This window comes from Taudactylus pleione, unplaced genomic scaffold (assembly GCF_031769625.1).
Source record: "Taudactylus pleione unplaced genomic scaffold, aTauple2 ptg000192l, whole genome shotgun sequence".
NCBI classification, from domain to species: domain Eukaryota; kingdom Metazoa; phylum Chordata; class Amphibia; order Anura; family Myobatrachidae; genus Taudactylus; species Taudactylus pleione.
This window is the reverse complement of record NW_028284594.1, coordinates 232,911-249,099: the sequence shown is the minus strand read 5'-3', so window position 1 is coordinate 249,099 and position 16,189 is coordinate 232,911. Positions and strand designations below refer to the sequence as shown.

Genomic DNA, 16,189 nt, shown 5'->3' with positions numbered 1-16,189 from the left:
AGCTGATTCCCCTTTTTTAGACATAAGCTAAAACCCATGAATTTTCCAGGGCATGGCGAGTCGACCTAGATCCTGATTACGTCTAAAAGGGTCTGATCCGGGTTAACAGTCCCAGGTCTGTGACCCTGCAATCGACCAGGGTTATTCCTGGGACTTACAACAAGTGTCAGTGTCCCGGCTTATGTCTGAAAGGCATAACCCGGGTCTTGATGACCCAGGTCATGCCTAAAAGGACTTTATTGGCGGGCACAGTAGTGCCTGGAAATTACATCATCTCCATGCGCCCACTATTGGACATAAGACCTGGGTCACTGGTAGACCCCGGTCCAGTGTAAAGGGTGATGACCCGGGAAAAATCCCGGCCTATCACCCAGGTGTGAAAGGGGGTAAGTACTGAAACCCCGGCTTCAACACTTGTCCAGAGTGCTGTTATTGTGAAGTGTTAACATCTAGAAGCAACAAAAGCTCAACTGCCAAGCTTTGGGCCAAAGAATCTCACAAAACAGGACCTATGGTTGCTGAAGTGTGTAGCTTCAGCATTCAGCAGGAGCTTCATAGATTGGGTTTCCATGACTGAGCAGCCCCTCAAAAATGACATGTTACCAAATGCAATGCCAAACATTGGCTGGAGTGGTGTAAACTACGCCAACAAACCATTAGACTCTGGAGAAATGTAATTGCCCTATTCACAATCTGACAGTCTTATGGAAGAATCTGGGTTTGGTAGATGCCAGGAGAATGCTTCCTACAAAAACGCGTACTGTCAACTGGAATATGGAATATTCCATGCTTGGCTTCTTTAAAATGAAATCTTAATGCAACAGCATATAATACAACATTATACAGAACTGCATGCTTCTAATTTTGCGGTAAAACCCCCCCCCCCATAAGATCCTTTCCTGTTTCAGCATGACAGTGACCCTGTGCACAAAGTATGGTCCATCAAACAATGGTTTGCCAAATTGTTTGTAGAAGAACTTGACTGGTCTGCCCAAAGTCCTCCTGACCTTTACCCCATCAAACAGCTTTGGGATGAATTGTAGAATGACTGCAATCAAGAATTTCTCGCCCCAATCAGTGCCTGCCCTCACTATTGCTCTTGTGGCTGAATCGATGCAAATCCCTGAAGCCATGTTCCAAAATGTTGTGGAAGTCAATATTAATGACCATGCTTTTTAAAAGACCTGTTCAAGAAACACATATGGTTGTTATGTTTGGGTGTCCACAAACCTTTGGCCATGTAGTAGACAATAGAAAATGGAAATATATTTTGTAAATGAGGAACACTGTACTGCTTAAATTAGGTTGGTGTGACTCAAACCTTAATTGATCATATAACATCCCTGTATGGTCTGTGTCACATTTTGAACTACCTTGGTTGTCTATATACAGTGCCTTGCAAAAGTATTCACCCACCTTAGCTTTTTACCTTTTTTGTTACATTACAACCTGTTATTTATTTATTTATTTTTTATCTGAATTTTATGTGATGGATCTGCACAAAATAGTCTAATTTGGTGAAGTGAAATGACAAAAATATATATAAAAAAGAATCTTTATAAATAAAATTCTGAAAATTGGCATGTGCATATGTAATCACCCCCTTTGCTATGAAGCCCCTCAAAAGTTCTGGTGCAATCAATTACCTTTTAGAAGTCACATAATTAGTGAAATGAAGTTCACCTGTGTGAAATCTAAGTGTCACATGATCTGTCAGTATAGTCACACCTTTTCTGAAAGGTCCCAGAGGCTGCAACACCACTAAGCAAGAGGCATCACACCATGAAGACCAAGGAGCTCTTCAAACAAGTCCGGGACCAAGTTGTCAAGAAGTACAATTGTGGGTTGGGTTATAAAAAAAAAAAAAAAAATTCCAATCTTTGATGATCCCCCGGAGCACCATCAAATCCATCATCATCAAATGGAAAGAACATGGTGCCACAACAAACCTGCCAAGAGAGGGCCGCCCACCAAAACTCACAGACCGGGCAAGGAGGGCATTAATAAGAGAGGCAGCACAGAGACCAAAGGTAACCCTGAAGGAGCTGCAGAGTTCCACAGCAGAGACTGGTGTATCTGTGCATGTGACCACAATAAGCTGTACACTCCATAGAGCTGGGCTTTATGGAAGAGTGGCCAGAAAAAGCCATTACTTAGTGATGAAAATAAGAAGACACGATTTGAGTTTGCCAAAAGGCATGTGGGCGACTGTCCAAATGTATGGAAGAAGGTGCTCTGGCCAGATGAGACTAAATTTAACTTTTCGCCCATCAAGGAAAACGCTATGTCTGGCGCAAACTAGGGGTGTGCACCGGCCACTTTTCGTGTTTTGGATCTGGATCTTTCTTCGTGTTTTGGATCTGGATTGGTTTTGCCAAAACCACCCTTCGGTGTTTTAGGTCCTGGGTTTTGTGTTTTGGATCTGTATTTTTTTTTAAAAAAGCATAAAAACAGCTAAAATCACAGAATATGTTGATTTTTCTATTCCTATGCTATTATTAACCTCAATAACCTTAATTTCCACTCATTTCCAGTCTATTCTGAACACCTCACAATAGTGTTTTTATGTCCAAAAGGTTGCACCGAGGTAGATGGATGACTATGCTAAGCGACACGAGTGGGCGGCACAAACACGTGGCCCATCTAGGAGTGACACTGCAGTGGCAGACAGTATGGCAGTTTGAAAAACTAGGCACCAAACTGTACATAATGCAAAGAAAAAAAGAGGCGCAAGATGGAATTGTCCTTGGGGTCTCCCACCCACCCTTATGTTGTATAAACAGGACATGCACACTTTAACAAACCAATCATTTCAGCGCCAGGGTCTGCCACACGACTGGCTGAAATGATTTGTTCGTTTGGGCCCCCACAAAACAAGCTGGCAATTAATCTGTCCCTGCACAAACTGGCTCTACGGAGGCAAGATATCGTCCTCATCCTCCTCATTCACCGATTCCTCACCCTCTTCAGTGTTGTGTACATCCTCATCCTCAGAGTATTAATTCGTCCCCGCTGGAATCCACCACCACAGGTCCCTCTGTACGTTCTGGAGGCTGGTCTCCCTGGAAAAGTTGATAATTCATTTTTATGAACATCATCTCATCATCATCAACCTCCCACGCCTTTCGCTGACAAGGTTCCCGGCTGCACTAAACACTCTTTCGGAGTACACACTGGAGGGGGGGCAACTCAGGTAAAATAGAGCCAGTTTGTACAGGGGCCTCCAAATTGGCTCTTTTTCCTGCCAGTACAGGTACGGACTGTCTGACATGCCTACTTGGATGCTGTCACCGATGTAATCCTTAGATTACATCGCTTGTCGGTGCTGCTTTGAGGATGCAGGTGCGGCTACTGCGCATACATTTCACACACAAACATAGAAAAAAAGATTATTTTATTTTGGTTGGAGCACACTTTGGGGGTTACACCACCCTTTAACAAACAAGACGCACGCTTGTCGCTGCTGCTTTGAGGATGCAGGTGTGGCTACAGCCCACACATTTCACAAAGACAGAAAAAAAAAGAAGAATTTTTTATTTTGTTTGGAGTGCACTTTGGGGGTTACAGCACCCTTTAACGGACAAGCCAGCCGGCCCTTTACTTATGACACAGGCGCACGCAGTCGCTGAATGGCGAAAGTGGCCAGAAATTTTTCGGGCCACCGAAAGAGTCTCCTGCACGCCCCTGTCGCTTTTCAGAAAATTCTGCACCACCAAGTTTATTGTGTGAGCAAAACATGGGACGTGCTGGAATTTGCCCAGATGTAATGCTTGCACAATATTGGTGGCGTTGTCAGATATCACAAATCCCCAGGAGAGTCTAAGTGGGGTAAGCCACTGGGCGATGATTTCCCTCAGTTTCTCTAAGAGGTTGTCGGCGGTGTGCCTCTTACTGAAACCGGTGATACACAGCGTAGCCTGCCTTGGAATGAGCTGGCGTTTCTGAGATGCTGCTACTGGTGACGCTGCTGTTGTTGCTGCGTAAGGTGATACATTTACCCAGTGGGCTGTCACAGTCATATAGTTCTTAGTCTGCCCTGTTCCACTTGTCCACATGTCCGTGGTTAAGTGGACATTGGGTACAATGGCATTTTTCAGGACACTGAGGACACTTTTTCTGCCGTTTCTGTACAGTCTCGGTATCGCCTGCCTAGTGAAGTGGAATCTAGACGGGATTTGGAACCGGGGACACACTACCTCCATCAATTGTCTAAATCCCACTGCACTAATGGCGGATACCGGACACACGTCTAACACCAACATAGCAGTCAAGGCCTCAGTTATACGTTTTGCTTCAGGATGACTGCTGTCGTACTTCATCCTCCTCGCTAAGGACTGTTGGAGGGTCAATTGTTTAGTAAAAGTAGTGGTGTTCCTTCTTCCTCTCTGGGATGATGAACAACTCCCAGCAGCAGCAACAGCACTAGGAGGAAGTGGTTCTTGATCTTTCCCTATTTTATTTTTATCGGAGAAAGTTTGGTCCTCCATTTACGTTATATTGATATATACGTGCGGCTAAGGCGCACAGAAAATAATTTTTTATTTTTGTTGGAGACTAGTGCACTTTGTGGGTTACACCACCCTTTAAGAAATGAGCCAGCCGGCTCTTTACCTATGGGACACAGGCGCACGCTTGGCGCTGCTCCTTTGTTGATGCACGTGCAGCTACAGCCCACACAATTCACAAAGAGAAAAAAAAAAAGAATTTTTTATTCTTTGTGGAGCGCACTTTGAGGGTTACACCACCCTTTACAGACAGACGCACGCTTGTCGCTGCTGCTTTGAGGATGCACGTACAGTGCAGACAATTCACAAACACAGAAGAAAATGTTTTATTTTTGTTGGAGTGCACTTTGGGGGTTACACCACCCTTTAACAGACAGACGCATGCTTGGCGCTGCTGCTTTGAGGATGCAGGTGCAGCTACAGCCCACACAATTCACAAAGACAGAAAAAAAAAGGAGAATTTTTTATTTTTTGTGGAGCGCACTTTGGGGGTTACAGCACCCTTTAACGGACAAGCCAGTCGGCCCTTTACTCATGGGACACAGGCGCACGCTTGGCGCTGCTCCTTTGTTGATGCACGTGCGGCTACTGTGCACACAATTCACAAACACAGAAAAATATTTTTATTTTTTTTGCACTTGGGGGGAGCACCACTGATGGACAGAGCACCCCCTGGACAACACTACAGCACCCCTTTAGGACTGGGACACTGCACAGGACTTTGGAGTGGACACAGCCCCTATGGACAACTGACTGCACAACACAGTCCAGCCAGCCCCTATGGACTTTGGTGGAGTGGACACAGCCCCTTATGGACAACAGCAGCACAACACTACACTACACAGCCCAGCCAGCCCTAACTCCCACCCTCCCTCTTCACTGCCCACAGCCGAGTGAGAAAATGGCGGCGATGCGGGTACCTTATATAGAATCCAAAACCCGCGAGACCCGGAAGGCAGGATGATGACGTTTTGCCACGTTTTTCAGATCCGAGTCAGGCGGGAAAAGTCGAGCCTGACTTGGATCGGCCTCGGATCGGGGGGCTTGGGGGTGGTTCGGATTTCAGAAATCCGAACCCGCTCACCCCTAGCGCAAACCCAACACATCCCATCACCCCAAGAATACCATCCCCACAGTGAAACATGGTGGTGGCAGCATCATGCTGTGGGGATGTTTTTCAGCAGCCTGGACTGGGAAACTGATTTGACTCGAGGGAAAGGTGGATGGTGCTAAATACAGGAATATTCTTGAGCAAAACCTGTTTCAGTCTGCCTGTGATTTGAGACTGGGACGGAGGTTCACCTTCCAGCAGGACAATGACCCGAAGCATGACCCGAAGCAATGACCTAAAGCAACATTCAAGTGGTTTAAGGGGAAACATTTAAAGGTGTTGGAATGGCCTAATCAAAGCCCAGATCTCAATCCAATTGAGAATCTGTGGTCAGACTTGAAGATTGCTGTTCGCAAACGGAAACCATCCAACATGAAGGAGCTGGAGCAGTTTTGCCTTGAGGAATGGACAAAAATCCCAGGGGCAAGATGTGGCAAGCTCATAGAGACTTATCCAAAGCGACTTGCAGCTGTAATTGCTGCAAAAGGCGGCTCGACAAAGTACTAAATTTAGGGGGGGGTGAATAGTTCTGCATGCTGAAGTTTTCTGTTATGTTGTCCTAACTTTTGTTTGACTCACAATATAAAAAAAACACAACTTCACAGTTGTAGGCATGTTCTGTGAATGAAATGATGCACACCTTCAAACAATCCATTTTAATTCCAGGTTGTGAGGCAACAAAACATGAAAAATGCAAAGGTGGGTAAATACTTTTGCCAGGCACTGTGTATATTGCTAGCGTGTTTGCAAACAGAGACCTGAATGACTTTGAAAGAGGGTTGAGTGTTGTGCATATTTGCCAGAACTTCAGTGACCATAGCTGCTCAGCATTGCAAATGTATCATAAGCAATGTTGTCTAAGGCAGGGCTTGACAAATTTTTCTAAAACTTAGGAGCCAGGATGAAAGTGTAAGAGCCCCCTTCCCCCCGGAAAGCATTACTGAGCAACTACGCCCCTGACAACCAACCCCCATGGCCACACCACTAACAGGGTGCCCCAGTAGTAATCCCCCCTCTGCTGTGCCCCCAGTAGTAATCCCCCCTCTGCTGTGCCCCCAGTAGTGGTTCCCTTTATGTACTGCCTCTTTAATCAGTGCCCCCAGAAGTGACCCCAGTAGTAGACCCCACTATGCATTTCCCCTAGTAGTAGCCCCCCATAGTGTCCCTACAGTAGCGGCCACCCCCACCTATGCAGTGTCCTTACAGTAGCAGCCACCACCCCTATGCAGTGCCCCTTAAAAAAACGCAACTTACCTGATCCCCGCTCCTACCGCCGCTGTCCGCTCCTTGCCGCTCTGCACTATGGGAAAGACATCATGACGTGACGTCTCTCCCAACCTGCTGCGGGATGAGCCAGAAGGTGGAGCTCATGAGTGAGCTCCAGCCGGCTCACTACTTCGTGAACGACGCAGCAGCCAATGAGAGTCTGACAGACTGTCATCGGCTGCTATAACAAACATACAGCCTCCGCTGACGGCTGTATGTTTGTTACTCTGTAGTGTGGACCGCGCACGCAGTCTGCACTACAGGGCCCGGGGGTTGCTGAAAACCTGGCCGCCAAATCTGGTCGCCATGGCGACCTGGTCCCCGGGTTTTGTCGAGCCCTGGTCTAAGGTGATGTCTGCATGGAGCATCAAGAAAAACCATAAATGCAAGGGCAACAAATGATAGTTTGTGTCCTACCTACACATAATCACCTTCTCACAAATATCATCAAACCATGTATTAGGGTTGTTTAGACGAACTGTTCTATTCCATCTCCGGCTTCTTTTAGATTTAGGGGCAGGCTCAATTTAAGCTGGGTAAACACTCTAGGATATACCGCCTGTTCATTTGAATAGGCGATATATCTGCGAATATTCGATCTGCTGTGTAGCACAGTAGATGCCCAATATATCTGGTTGACCTAGTGTGTACCAAGCTTAAGTGTGGTAGATGCTGGAACCATGCGTTAACTCACAGGCGGCTGATTCTGCTCTCTACTGTAATGGGCTGATAAATGCATATGGCAGCCCTCGCTTTTTTGAGTTTGCCACTTAAGGAGTTCAACTGTCCTTACTGTTGCCATCTCTGTGCACCTTGGTGTCAGCTTCTGCTGTAACAGCTTTGCAGAATTAGAGAACAAAGGTTCTAGTTCTGTCCTGCAGTAAGCATGAAGGCAAAGAAAAGTACTGGTGCACATTTACTCATCTGGAACAAAGCAAGAACCATCAGCTAGGTGTCATTTGAGAGACATTCTTATGGGAAAAAAAATAGTGCTGCATCTCTCCTGCAATGTCCTAGACATCGGTAAACTCAGCGCTTTGATACCTAATGGCTGCATGTTGTGGTGGTCCACTGCCCTGCTAAGTGACTTTGTTGTGTTACAGAAAAAAAATGGGGATAAACTGCTTAGTTTCTAGTATCTGGGATATAATAAAAAAACAAACAAAACCTGATAGAAAACTAAAAATAAATCTGTACCTAATCAATAAAATATCATTCAAATTTTTTTCAGCCTAATAAGGTTGTATACAATCGTATTGATATTTCTTAATCCTATATTAAATAAATGTACCAAATATGCAACAGTGTGTGTCTGTAAAATTAGCCACATAAACAAATGTAAAAATATCATGCATAGTCTTCAGACACCAATAGGAATATGGATCAACCCCAATATGTTCAATTGGTGATATCTGCAATATGCATGCATGCAAACAAGATCTCAGAAATGTATAAATAATCATAATATACAAACACACATTGTGTAGAAAGATGGTCGGGTCAAGAAATGTAAATAATGATGGTAAAAATTCAGTGGTAAAGTTTACAGCAGTAGTAGTAGCTGCTAATATATCCACTTACAGTATGTTAGTTTTATTGCATGCCAAAAATTCTCAGAGGAAAAGCAAATAGAGCCAAGTTTGGTGTTAGATAAACAATATAGTAACCATCAAGAGAGTAGTAGTTATGGGAGAATGGTGCTGTATCTCTCCTACACAATCCTGGACATTGGTAGACTCATACCCCTTTCACATCGCAAACCCGTCTCTGACCCGGGATTTTGAACACTAGTCCAACCCTGCTGTGACCTGGGTCAGATCCCTTTCACACTGTACCTTCGACCTGGGTTGGCCCCGTTCACACTGAACCCTGGTCAGCCCTGTAAAACCCTATGAATGTCATTAACAATTTACTTTTCAGACTCACAAAGATGAGGTCACAAAAGGGAGGGGTGGGGACTGCTCACAGCATTGCAGGAATCATGGCTAATGGATTACCTCTGTGTAGCCCTGAGTTCATGAGTGCTTGTGCTTTACTGCTATTTAATTCAGCCAGTGAGAGCATGATGCAGCTTCTGGCAGCATACTGTACAGTTCACTTCTTCATTACTCCAATTCGCCATCACTGTAATGACAGTAGCGGTATTAACCCCTTTTAGACTGCTGAAATGCTGCCTCTGATGATGTCTGCAGTGTGCTGCCTGTGTGTCTGGCTGCTGACATCATCAAGTGAGACCCGGGAACATTCAGTCAGCGGTGTTGATAACCCGGGTAGGGCTGTTCACACTGCACTTCAACCTGGCTTGTTCCCGTGTTCACCCCTGCTCGACTGCATGGTAAAAATGCTGGTTTGCTCAACACTGGAATTTGTTTGGTGGCGTCTTCACTCACCTCGGCCCGGGTTGACTCTGCAATATCCCGGGTTATTTTTGCAATGTGAAAAGGGTATCAATGGTTCCATATATAATGGCTGCTTGTGTTGACTGACCAATGTCTTGGTACTAGACTTTATTTTAGTATTCCTGTTCTACCTACCTATATGTGTTTTGAATAAACATTTGCTCATTAATGCAAATGTATTTTCCTCCAGTCATACAGCAGCTACTCTGTGAATAAAAGCATGCAGACATGGTGAAGAGGTTAGTTTGTTGTTCATATAGAACACCAGATGGATATAAATGTGATATCTGACTGACCATGGAGGGATTATTGGTGACATTTTGACAAACGGCAATCTCTAGGATTTGCAGACAATGTGCGCTAAACAAAAAACATGCGGTGAGCAGGAGTTCTGTGTATGATCATGCCTTGCTCATTGGAGGGGTCAGAGAAGAATGCCCAGACTGGTTCATGCTGATAGGAAATTAAATTGCATAATTGTGCATTACAGTAGTGGTATGCAGAAGAGTATCTCTGAATGCACAGCACATTGAACCTTGAAGGGCAGCCGTAGACAATACAGTTTACACTCCTTTCCGCTAAGAACACGGAACTCTTGACTACAGTGGTACCCACAAGCTCATCAGAACTGGACATTGGATGATTGGAAAATCATTTCCAGGTCTGACAGATCTCTATTTTTTTGGGGCAACATGCAGATAAGTAGGGTCAGAATTAGCAACATGAAGCCATGGTTCCATCATGCTTTGTGTCAACAGTTTTTAGGCTGCTGATTGTATAATAGTCTGGAGAATGTGTTCTTGGCTCAAGGAGCAGTATTTAAATCCCACAGCCTACCTGAGTATTGCTGCTGATCCCTGCATCCCTTTATGGTAACACTGTATCAATTCTATAATGGCTACTTCCAGCAGGTTAATGCCCCATAGATCCAAGCACACATCATCTCAAGCTGGTTCCAGGAGCATGATAAGTTCTTTGCACTGCACTGGCCTTCACAGTCACCAGATATCAAGCCTATAGAGCACCTTTTTGGAGGTGGTAAAACATGAGATATGCAGCATAAATGTGCAACAACTGAGTGATCCTATCATATAAGCATGGACCAAAATCTCAAAGGAATGTTACAAGCAACGTGTTGAATACATTCCATGAAGAACTCTGCCTGTTCTGCCCTACCCAGTACTTGGAAGGTGTACTTATTAAAGCAGACAATGAGTGTATTTTTAAATATCTACATGATTTGTAAATTGTTTGCTAGATGCAATATAGCATTAGTGTAAAGCAGTGCAGGGTATGTTGGCACTATGGAAGTGTTTAATAATAATAATCCATTCTGCAGTAAATGTTTAATTCAGCTCTGTCCCTCAATAACTTGACATGTTACATACACAATGGAATCCTTTCTGTTGCTGTAATGGTGTGTACGATTAAAAATGCACACTATGAACAATATCAATGATAACGTTATCATTCATATCGTGCATTTTTTCGGTGCCTCCAACCCACCAACGACCTGCGATGCGCGGGCACATATGGACGATAAAGATATCATCCGTCGACCATGCATGCAGGCCAGCCTGGTCGATAACGACCAGGTTACTATAGGGACTGCTGGCCGTCGTTGATGGTATGCTGGATGATCGCTATCGACCAGGTTACTATAGGGACCGCTGGCCATCGTTGATGGTGTGCTGGATGATCGATATCGATCATCCAGCACACTGGGAAGGTGCAGGGAGATCGTTCAGCGATATCGTTCTGTGTGTAAGCACTATGAGATTACCAATTTATATGAAATATATTCCTATGCCCATAGTCAATTTAAATATCATATAAAAGTAACAGCTGTAAAAGTAAACAATGAAAGCAACATACCCAAAGAACAGCTACCTATCGTGATAAGTGTATGTTGGGTTAGATTTGTTAAAGTTTAAGTTCTGTTGAACTATTGTACACACTATATTGCATGCAATCTATGCACATTTTATTTACATTAAGAAGGCTGCATGCAAAGTTAGATATATTACAATCCTCATATAGTATTTATTTCTACATGCATTCAGTAGCTGTATTATAACTTGTAGCTATCTGTTCAATCAGTATATTTATGCTAGTGTCTTTTTATTAATAAGCTGATTGCTTTCTGTGATTTGGGACGGGATGTAATAGAGATCAAGTCTGCCGGAGGTGCGGGTTGCAGACTGATCTCGATCGTTTTTTTAAAGTTGCAGTCATTTACAGGGCAAAGCCGATCTCTATTAAATCCCACCCTTGGTGTCTGTCATGTGACCATTACTGTTTTTTTGTTTTTGAAATCATCTTTTTTTGTAAAATCCTTATTTTTCAGATGAACAGGAAGCTCTTAAATCCATTATGAAGGATCTGGTTGCCCTTCAGATGGGCCGGCGACTTCGAACAGGAGGCATTGAAGGGGTGAAAACGAAGGCTAGCAGTCAGCCTAATAAACAGGTCAGGTTACTACTGGGATTCAAGTTGCAAAGACGTTAATGTATGGACTAATGTTACCACCTCTGTAATATATAATGATATTTGAAGTCACTTGCACAATGCTTTAGGAATTGTTTTTATATGGGTATTAAAGTTAATATTGACTGCTAATAGCACTAATAATTTACAGCAGTCGGTATTGTATTGCTTATAAATTCTTTCATATCGTAATTACTACAGAAGCAATGACACCAAAGCCACTATTTTACGTGTGAGAGATATATACAGTGTGTAATGAATAAAATATATATATATATATATATATATATATATATATATATGTGTGTATTGTAGGGTTATTGTGGCAGTGTTCCTAATGATGAATGTAATCAGTTGTTTTAGCCTGTTTTATATAATCTAACATTTCTTCTTCGGGTTCCATAGGGTCCACAAGAATTACCCTGGGGTATGTAGTTGGATCGCATCCAATGTACCAAACAGCAAAGCTTTAGAGCTTCCAGCATGCACTATATACCCCGCCCCCCGCCACAGGCATTCAGTTGTTTTGTTTGGTGCGCGGCAAGATGCCCCTGTCATAACAGCGAGACTGCTAGGCAGTCCTAGGCTTTTTTCTTTTATGTTTTACTTTAAGTTATGAAACTTCAGAGTTTAGCCATACCAGCTGCTGGTAATGACTCTGTACTGCGACTCCATCTACCTCCGGCCACGTGGAAACGCCAGCACCGCTATATGCCCTGAGGTTCTCGGCAGGCCTCAGCGTGGCTTAGCTAGCGGGCGAAAAAAACGCTGAGGTCCGGAACTGCGGTCGGGTCACAGACGCCAGGTAAGCGATTCCTATTGGGGAATCGTGCATAAAGCAGTCCCTTGCCTCTGGTGTTGAGACGCATCAGAGGCCGCTGCGGGTGGAGGCCTCGTCTAACGTGTCCTCACTAAGGCGGCCAGGGCCATATCGTCTGTTGCCGGGGACTGGTGTAAGACGCACTTGTCAATGTCTTGCTACCTTTTAGTTCAGCGTACCCAGCTGTCAAAATCTCAGCTTAGGGGAGATAAGGCGCTCCCCTAGCCGCTCCTCCCCGCCAGACGTGAACTTCCGGATACGGATTCCCGCGTCTGGTTTGCTGTAATTGACCACCTTGTGTGTGAGATGCGCGCAGTTTAGCATTTGTTCCGTACACTGCAGTAGCGGTGGTCTGAGGTTTGCCAGATGTAACATCTGCATGCTTTGTCCTTTGTCTTCTTTTCTTTGATGGCCCCTAATTATTAGGTATTCGATATCAAATAGCTTTGAGAGAAACATAAGTTCAAAGTAAATTGACTTGTTGAGTTTACACTTGAACTATTAAAGGGTGCAGGAAATTCCCAAAATTTTGTAAAATACAATTTATTATTATCCTTTATTTATATGTCACCACAAGTGTTCCACAGCGCCTTACTAAGTACATAAACAAAGAAGTGAACAAGAGATGAGTGACTTACAGTACAATACAATGCAGGACAAAGACATGTTTTATACACATTGCTGCATTAGCGATTAAAACACTCAAAATAAGCAGCAGGGAGTCAGAAATTAAGTGTTACGTGCCCTTGTGGGAAGAAAGGAGTGGAAGAAAGTATAAAGAGAAGCACATGAGGGAAGATGGCCCGCTCGTGAGAGCTTACATTCTAAAGTGGATTGGCAGACAAATAGGCATGACACAGATGGGATAGACAGGGAGGAAAATGGGTTAGTATGAGAGCTGGAAGACCTTGATGAAGTAGTGGCCTTGAGAGCCTGTTTGAAGATTTGTAGAGAGTCTGAGAGGGAGAGCGTTCCATAGGTAGGGAGCAGCACAGGCAAAATCTTGGAGGTGGGAGGAAGTAATCAGTTGGCAGGAGAGATGGCTCGCATTTGTTGAGCGAAGTGGATGGCCGGTAGTGTGAAGGGAGATGTGGTCAGAGATGTAAATGGGAGAGGATTGGGTGAGTGCTTTGTAGGTGAGTGTAAGAACCTTGAATTGGGTTCTGAAGGGGAGCCAGTGTAGGGCTTGAAGGAGAGGGGAGGCAGATGTAGAACATTTGGAGAGAAAGATGAGCCGAGCAGCAGCATGGAGGACAGATTGGCGTGGAGAGAGGTGGGAGTCTGGGAGGCCAGATAGGAGGAGATTACAGTAATCCAATCTGGAGATGACCAGTGAGCGCATGAGGGTTTGAGTAGCATCCAGGGTGAGAGAGGGTCTAATCCTGGAAGTATTTTTGTAATGGAAATGGCAGGACTGCGAGAGTTGTTGAATGTGTGGTTTGAAGGAGAGTGAGGAGTCCAGGATAACTCCAAGACAGCGCACTTTGGGGCTAGAGAAGATAGTTGTGCCATCAATTGATAATGAAATTATGGTAAGTGAGGTTATACTGGAGGGTGGGAAGATGATCAGCTCAGTTTTAGACATGTTAAGTTGGAGAAAGCGCTGGGACAGCCAGGAAGAGATAGCAGTGAGACAGTTGGAGATATGGGTGAGGAGAGAGGATGAGAGGTCAGGGGAGGAAAGGTGAATGTAAGGGGCCAATTCTATTCCGTGCGATGATCTCGCCAGTGGGAGTCATCGCGGCAGTGGCCGCACTTTACGGCAGCCCGTATTTGCCAAATTTTGCTCGCCGCCCCATAGGGCAGCGAGCAAAGTTTGGAAGATTCAGTATCGAGTCGGGGTGCATATCGCACCCTTCGCACAGAATAACATTGATCCCTAAGTATCATCAGCATAGAGATGATATTGGAGGTCAAAAGAGTTTGAGTTTCACTGAAGAGGAAAGGGAGAATTAGAGCGGTCCAAGAACAGAACTTTGGGGAATGCCTACTGTTAGTGGAAGGGGTGGGGGGGAGAAGAGGAGACAGAGAAGGAACAGTCAGTTAGGTAGGAGGACAGCCAGGAGAAGCCACGTAGACCCAGGGAATGAAGGATTTGCAGGAGGTAGTCCACAGTGTCAAAAGCAGCAGAGGTCAAGTAGAATGAACAGAGAGTAGGGGCCCTTGGATTTGGCAGCAAGGAGGTCATTGCTGACTTTCGTGAGGGCAGTTTCAGTGGAATGGAGAGAACATAAGCCAGATTGAAATGTGGGAGGAAAGAAAGGTGCTAAGGCGGTTGTAAACCGTACGCTCAAAGAGTTTGGAAGCAAAAGGGAGGAGAGAGATGGGTCGGTAGTTGGAGAGTGTGTTCGGGTCAAGGGTAGTTTTTTAAGAATGAGGGAGATAGGGGCATGTTTGAACAAGGGACAGAGCCAGATGATGGGGAGAGATTGAGGAGGTGGGTAAGATGGGACAAACAGAAGGAGAGAGGTAGTGGAGGAGGCGGGAAGGGATAGGGTCAAGGGGCAGGTGGAAGGGGGGAGGACCGGATGAGGGCCAGGGGAGAAGGATGTCAGAGTTGATAAGATGGATGAGGAGGGGTGGTCTGGGAATGGAGGGGGTGGAGTGCTGAGGGTCTGGTGGGATATGATGTCCTGATGTATGGAGTCAATTTTCGATGTAAAGTAGGTGGCAAAGTCATGGGCAGATAGCGATGAGGGGGGGTGAGGAAGGGGAGGGCAGAGGAGGTAGTTGAAAATGGCAATGAGACACAGAGTTTGAGAACTGGGAGGAGATGAGGTTCTTGATATGTGATTGTTTGGAGAGGGACAGGGCAGCACTGTAGGATGAGAGCATAAATTTGAAATAGAGGAAGTGAACACTTTTGCAGGTATCTGGTGCATTTGGAATGCCAGAGTTGTGGTGTGGATCTGTGAGTGTGAGTAGTGATTTTTGGAGCAACAGAGTCAAGAGCAGAAGTAAGAGAGTCATTATACAGGGAAGTTGCTTGTTCAGGGCAGGAGAGAGAAAGGATAGGGGAGAGAAGTGAGTCCAGCAGGGAGGAAAAAGAAAGTGTCGATAGCCTCAATGTTACGCTTAGTAATGGTAGCCTTAGGAGATAGAGGAGAGTAAGGGATAAGTTAAAAGAGAGAAGGTAATAGTCAGAGAGGGGGAATAGGGAATTAGAGTAATCAGAAATATCACAACGGTGAGTGAAGACCAGATCAAGTGAGTGCCCACTCACATGGGAAGGTGAGGAGGTCCATTGGGAGAGACCAAATGAAGATGTGAGGGTAAGGAGTTTCGAGGCAGAGGATTCTGTGGGGATATCAATTGGAACATAACGTCTCCTAGGATAATGGAGGCAAGATCTGAGGAGAGACAGTGAGGGAGCCAGGTGGCGAAGTTGTCAAGGAATTTGGAAGGAGGGCCATGGGGACAGTAAATGACAGCTACTTGAAGGTGTACTGGTTGGAAGAGGCGTATAGCTTGAACCTCAAATGTGGAGAATGTAAGGGATGGTTCAGTGGGTATAGGCAGGTAGGAGAGGGATAGAAGGACCCCAACACCACCACCATGGCGACCGCCGGGCTGAAGAGTGTGAGAGAAGGCGAGGCCCCCA

At 45.0% G+C, this 16,189-nt stretch overlaps 1 protein-coding gene across 2 annotated transcripts in view; it reads left to right on the top strand.

The window, feature by feature from the left end:
- Positions 1 to 16,189, top strand: part of MAP3K3 (mitogen-activated protein kinase kinase kinase 3) — a 58,007-nt gene that overhangs the window by 2,472 nt on the left and 39,346 nt on the right. For both annotated transcript variants that reach the window (XM_088476732.1, XM_088476731.1), the window contains exon 2: positions 11,629 to 11,750. In XM_088476732.1, coding sequence (XP_088332858.1) covers positions 11,629 to 11,750 — 122 coding nt within the window. The remainder of the gene's footprint in view (positions 1 to 11,628; positions 11,751 to 16,189) is intronic.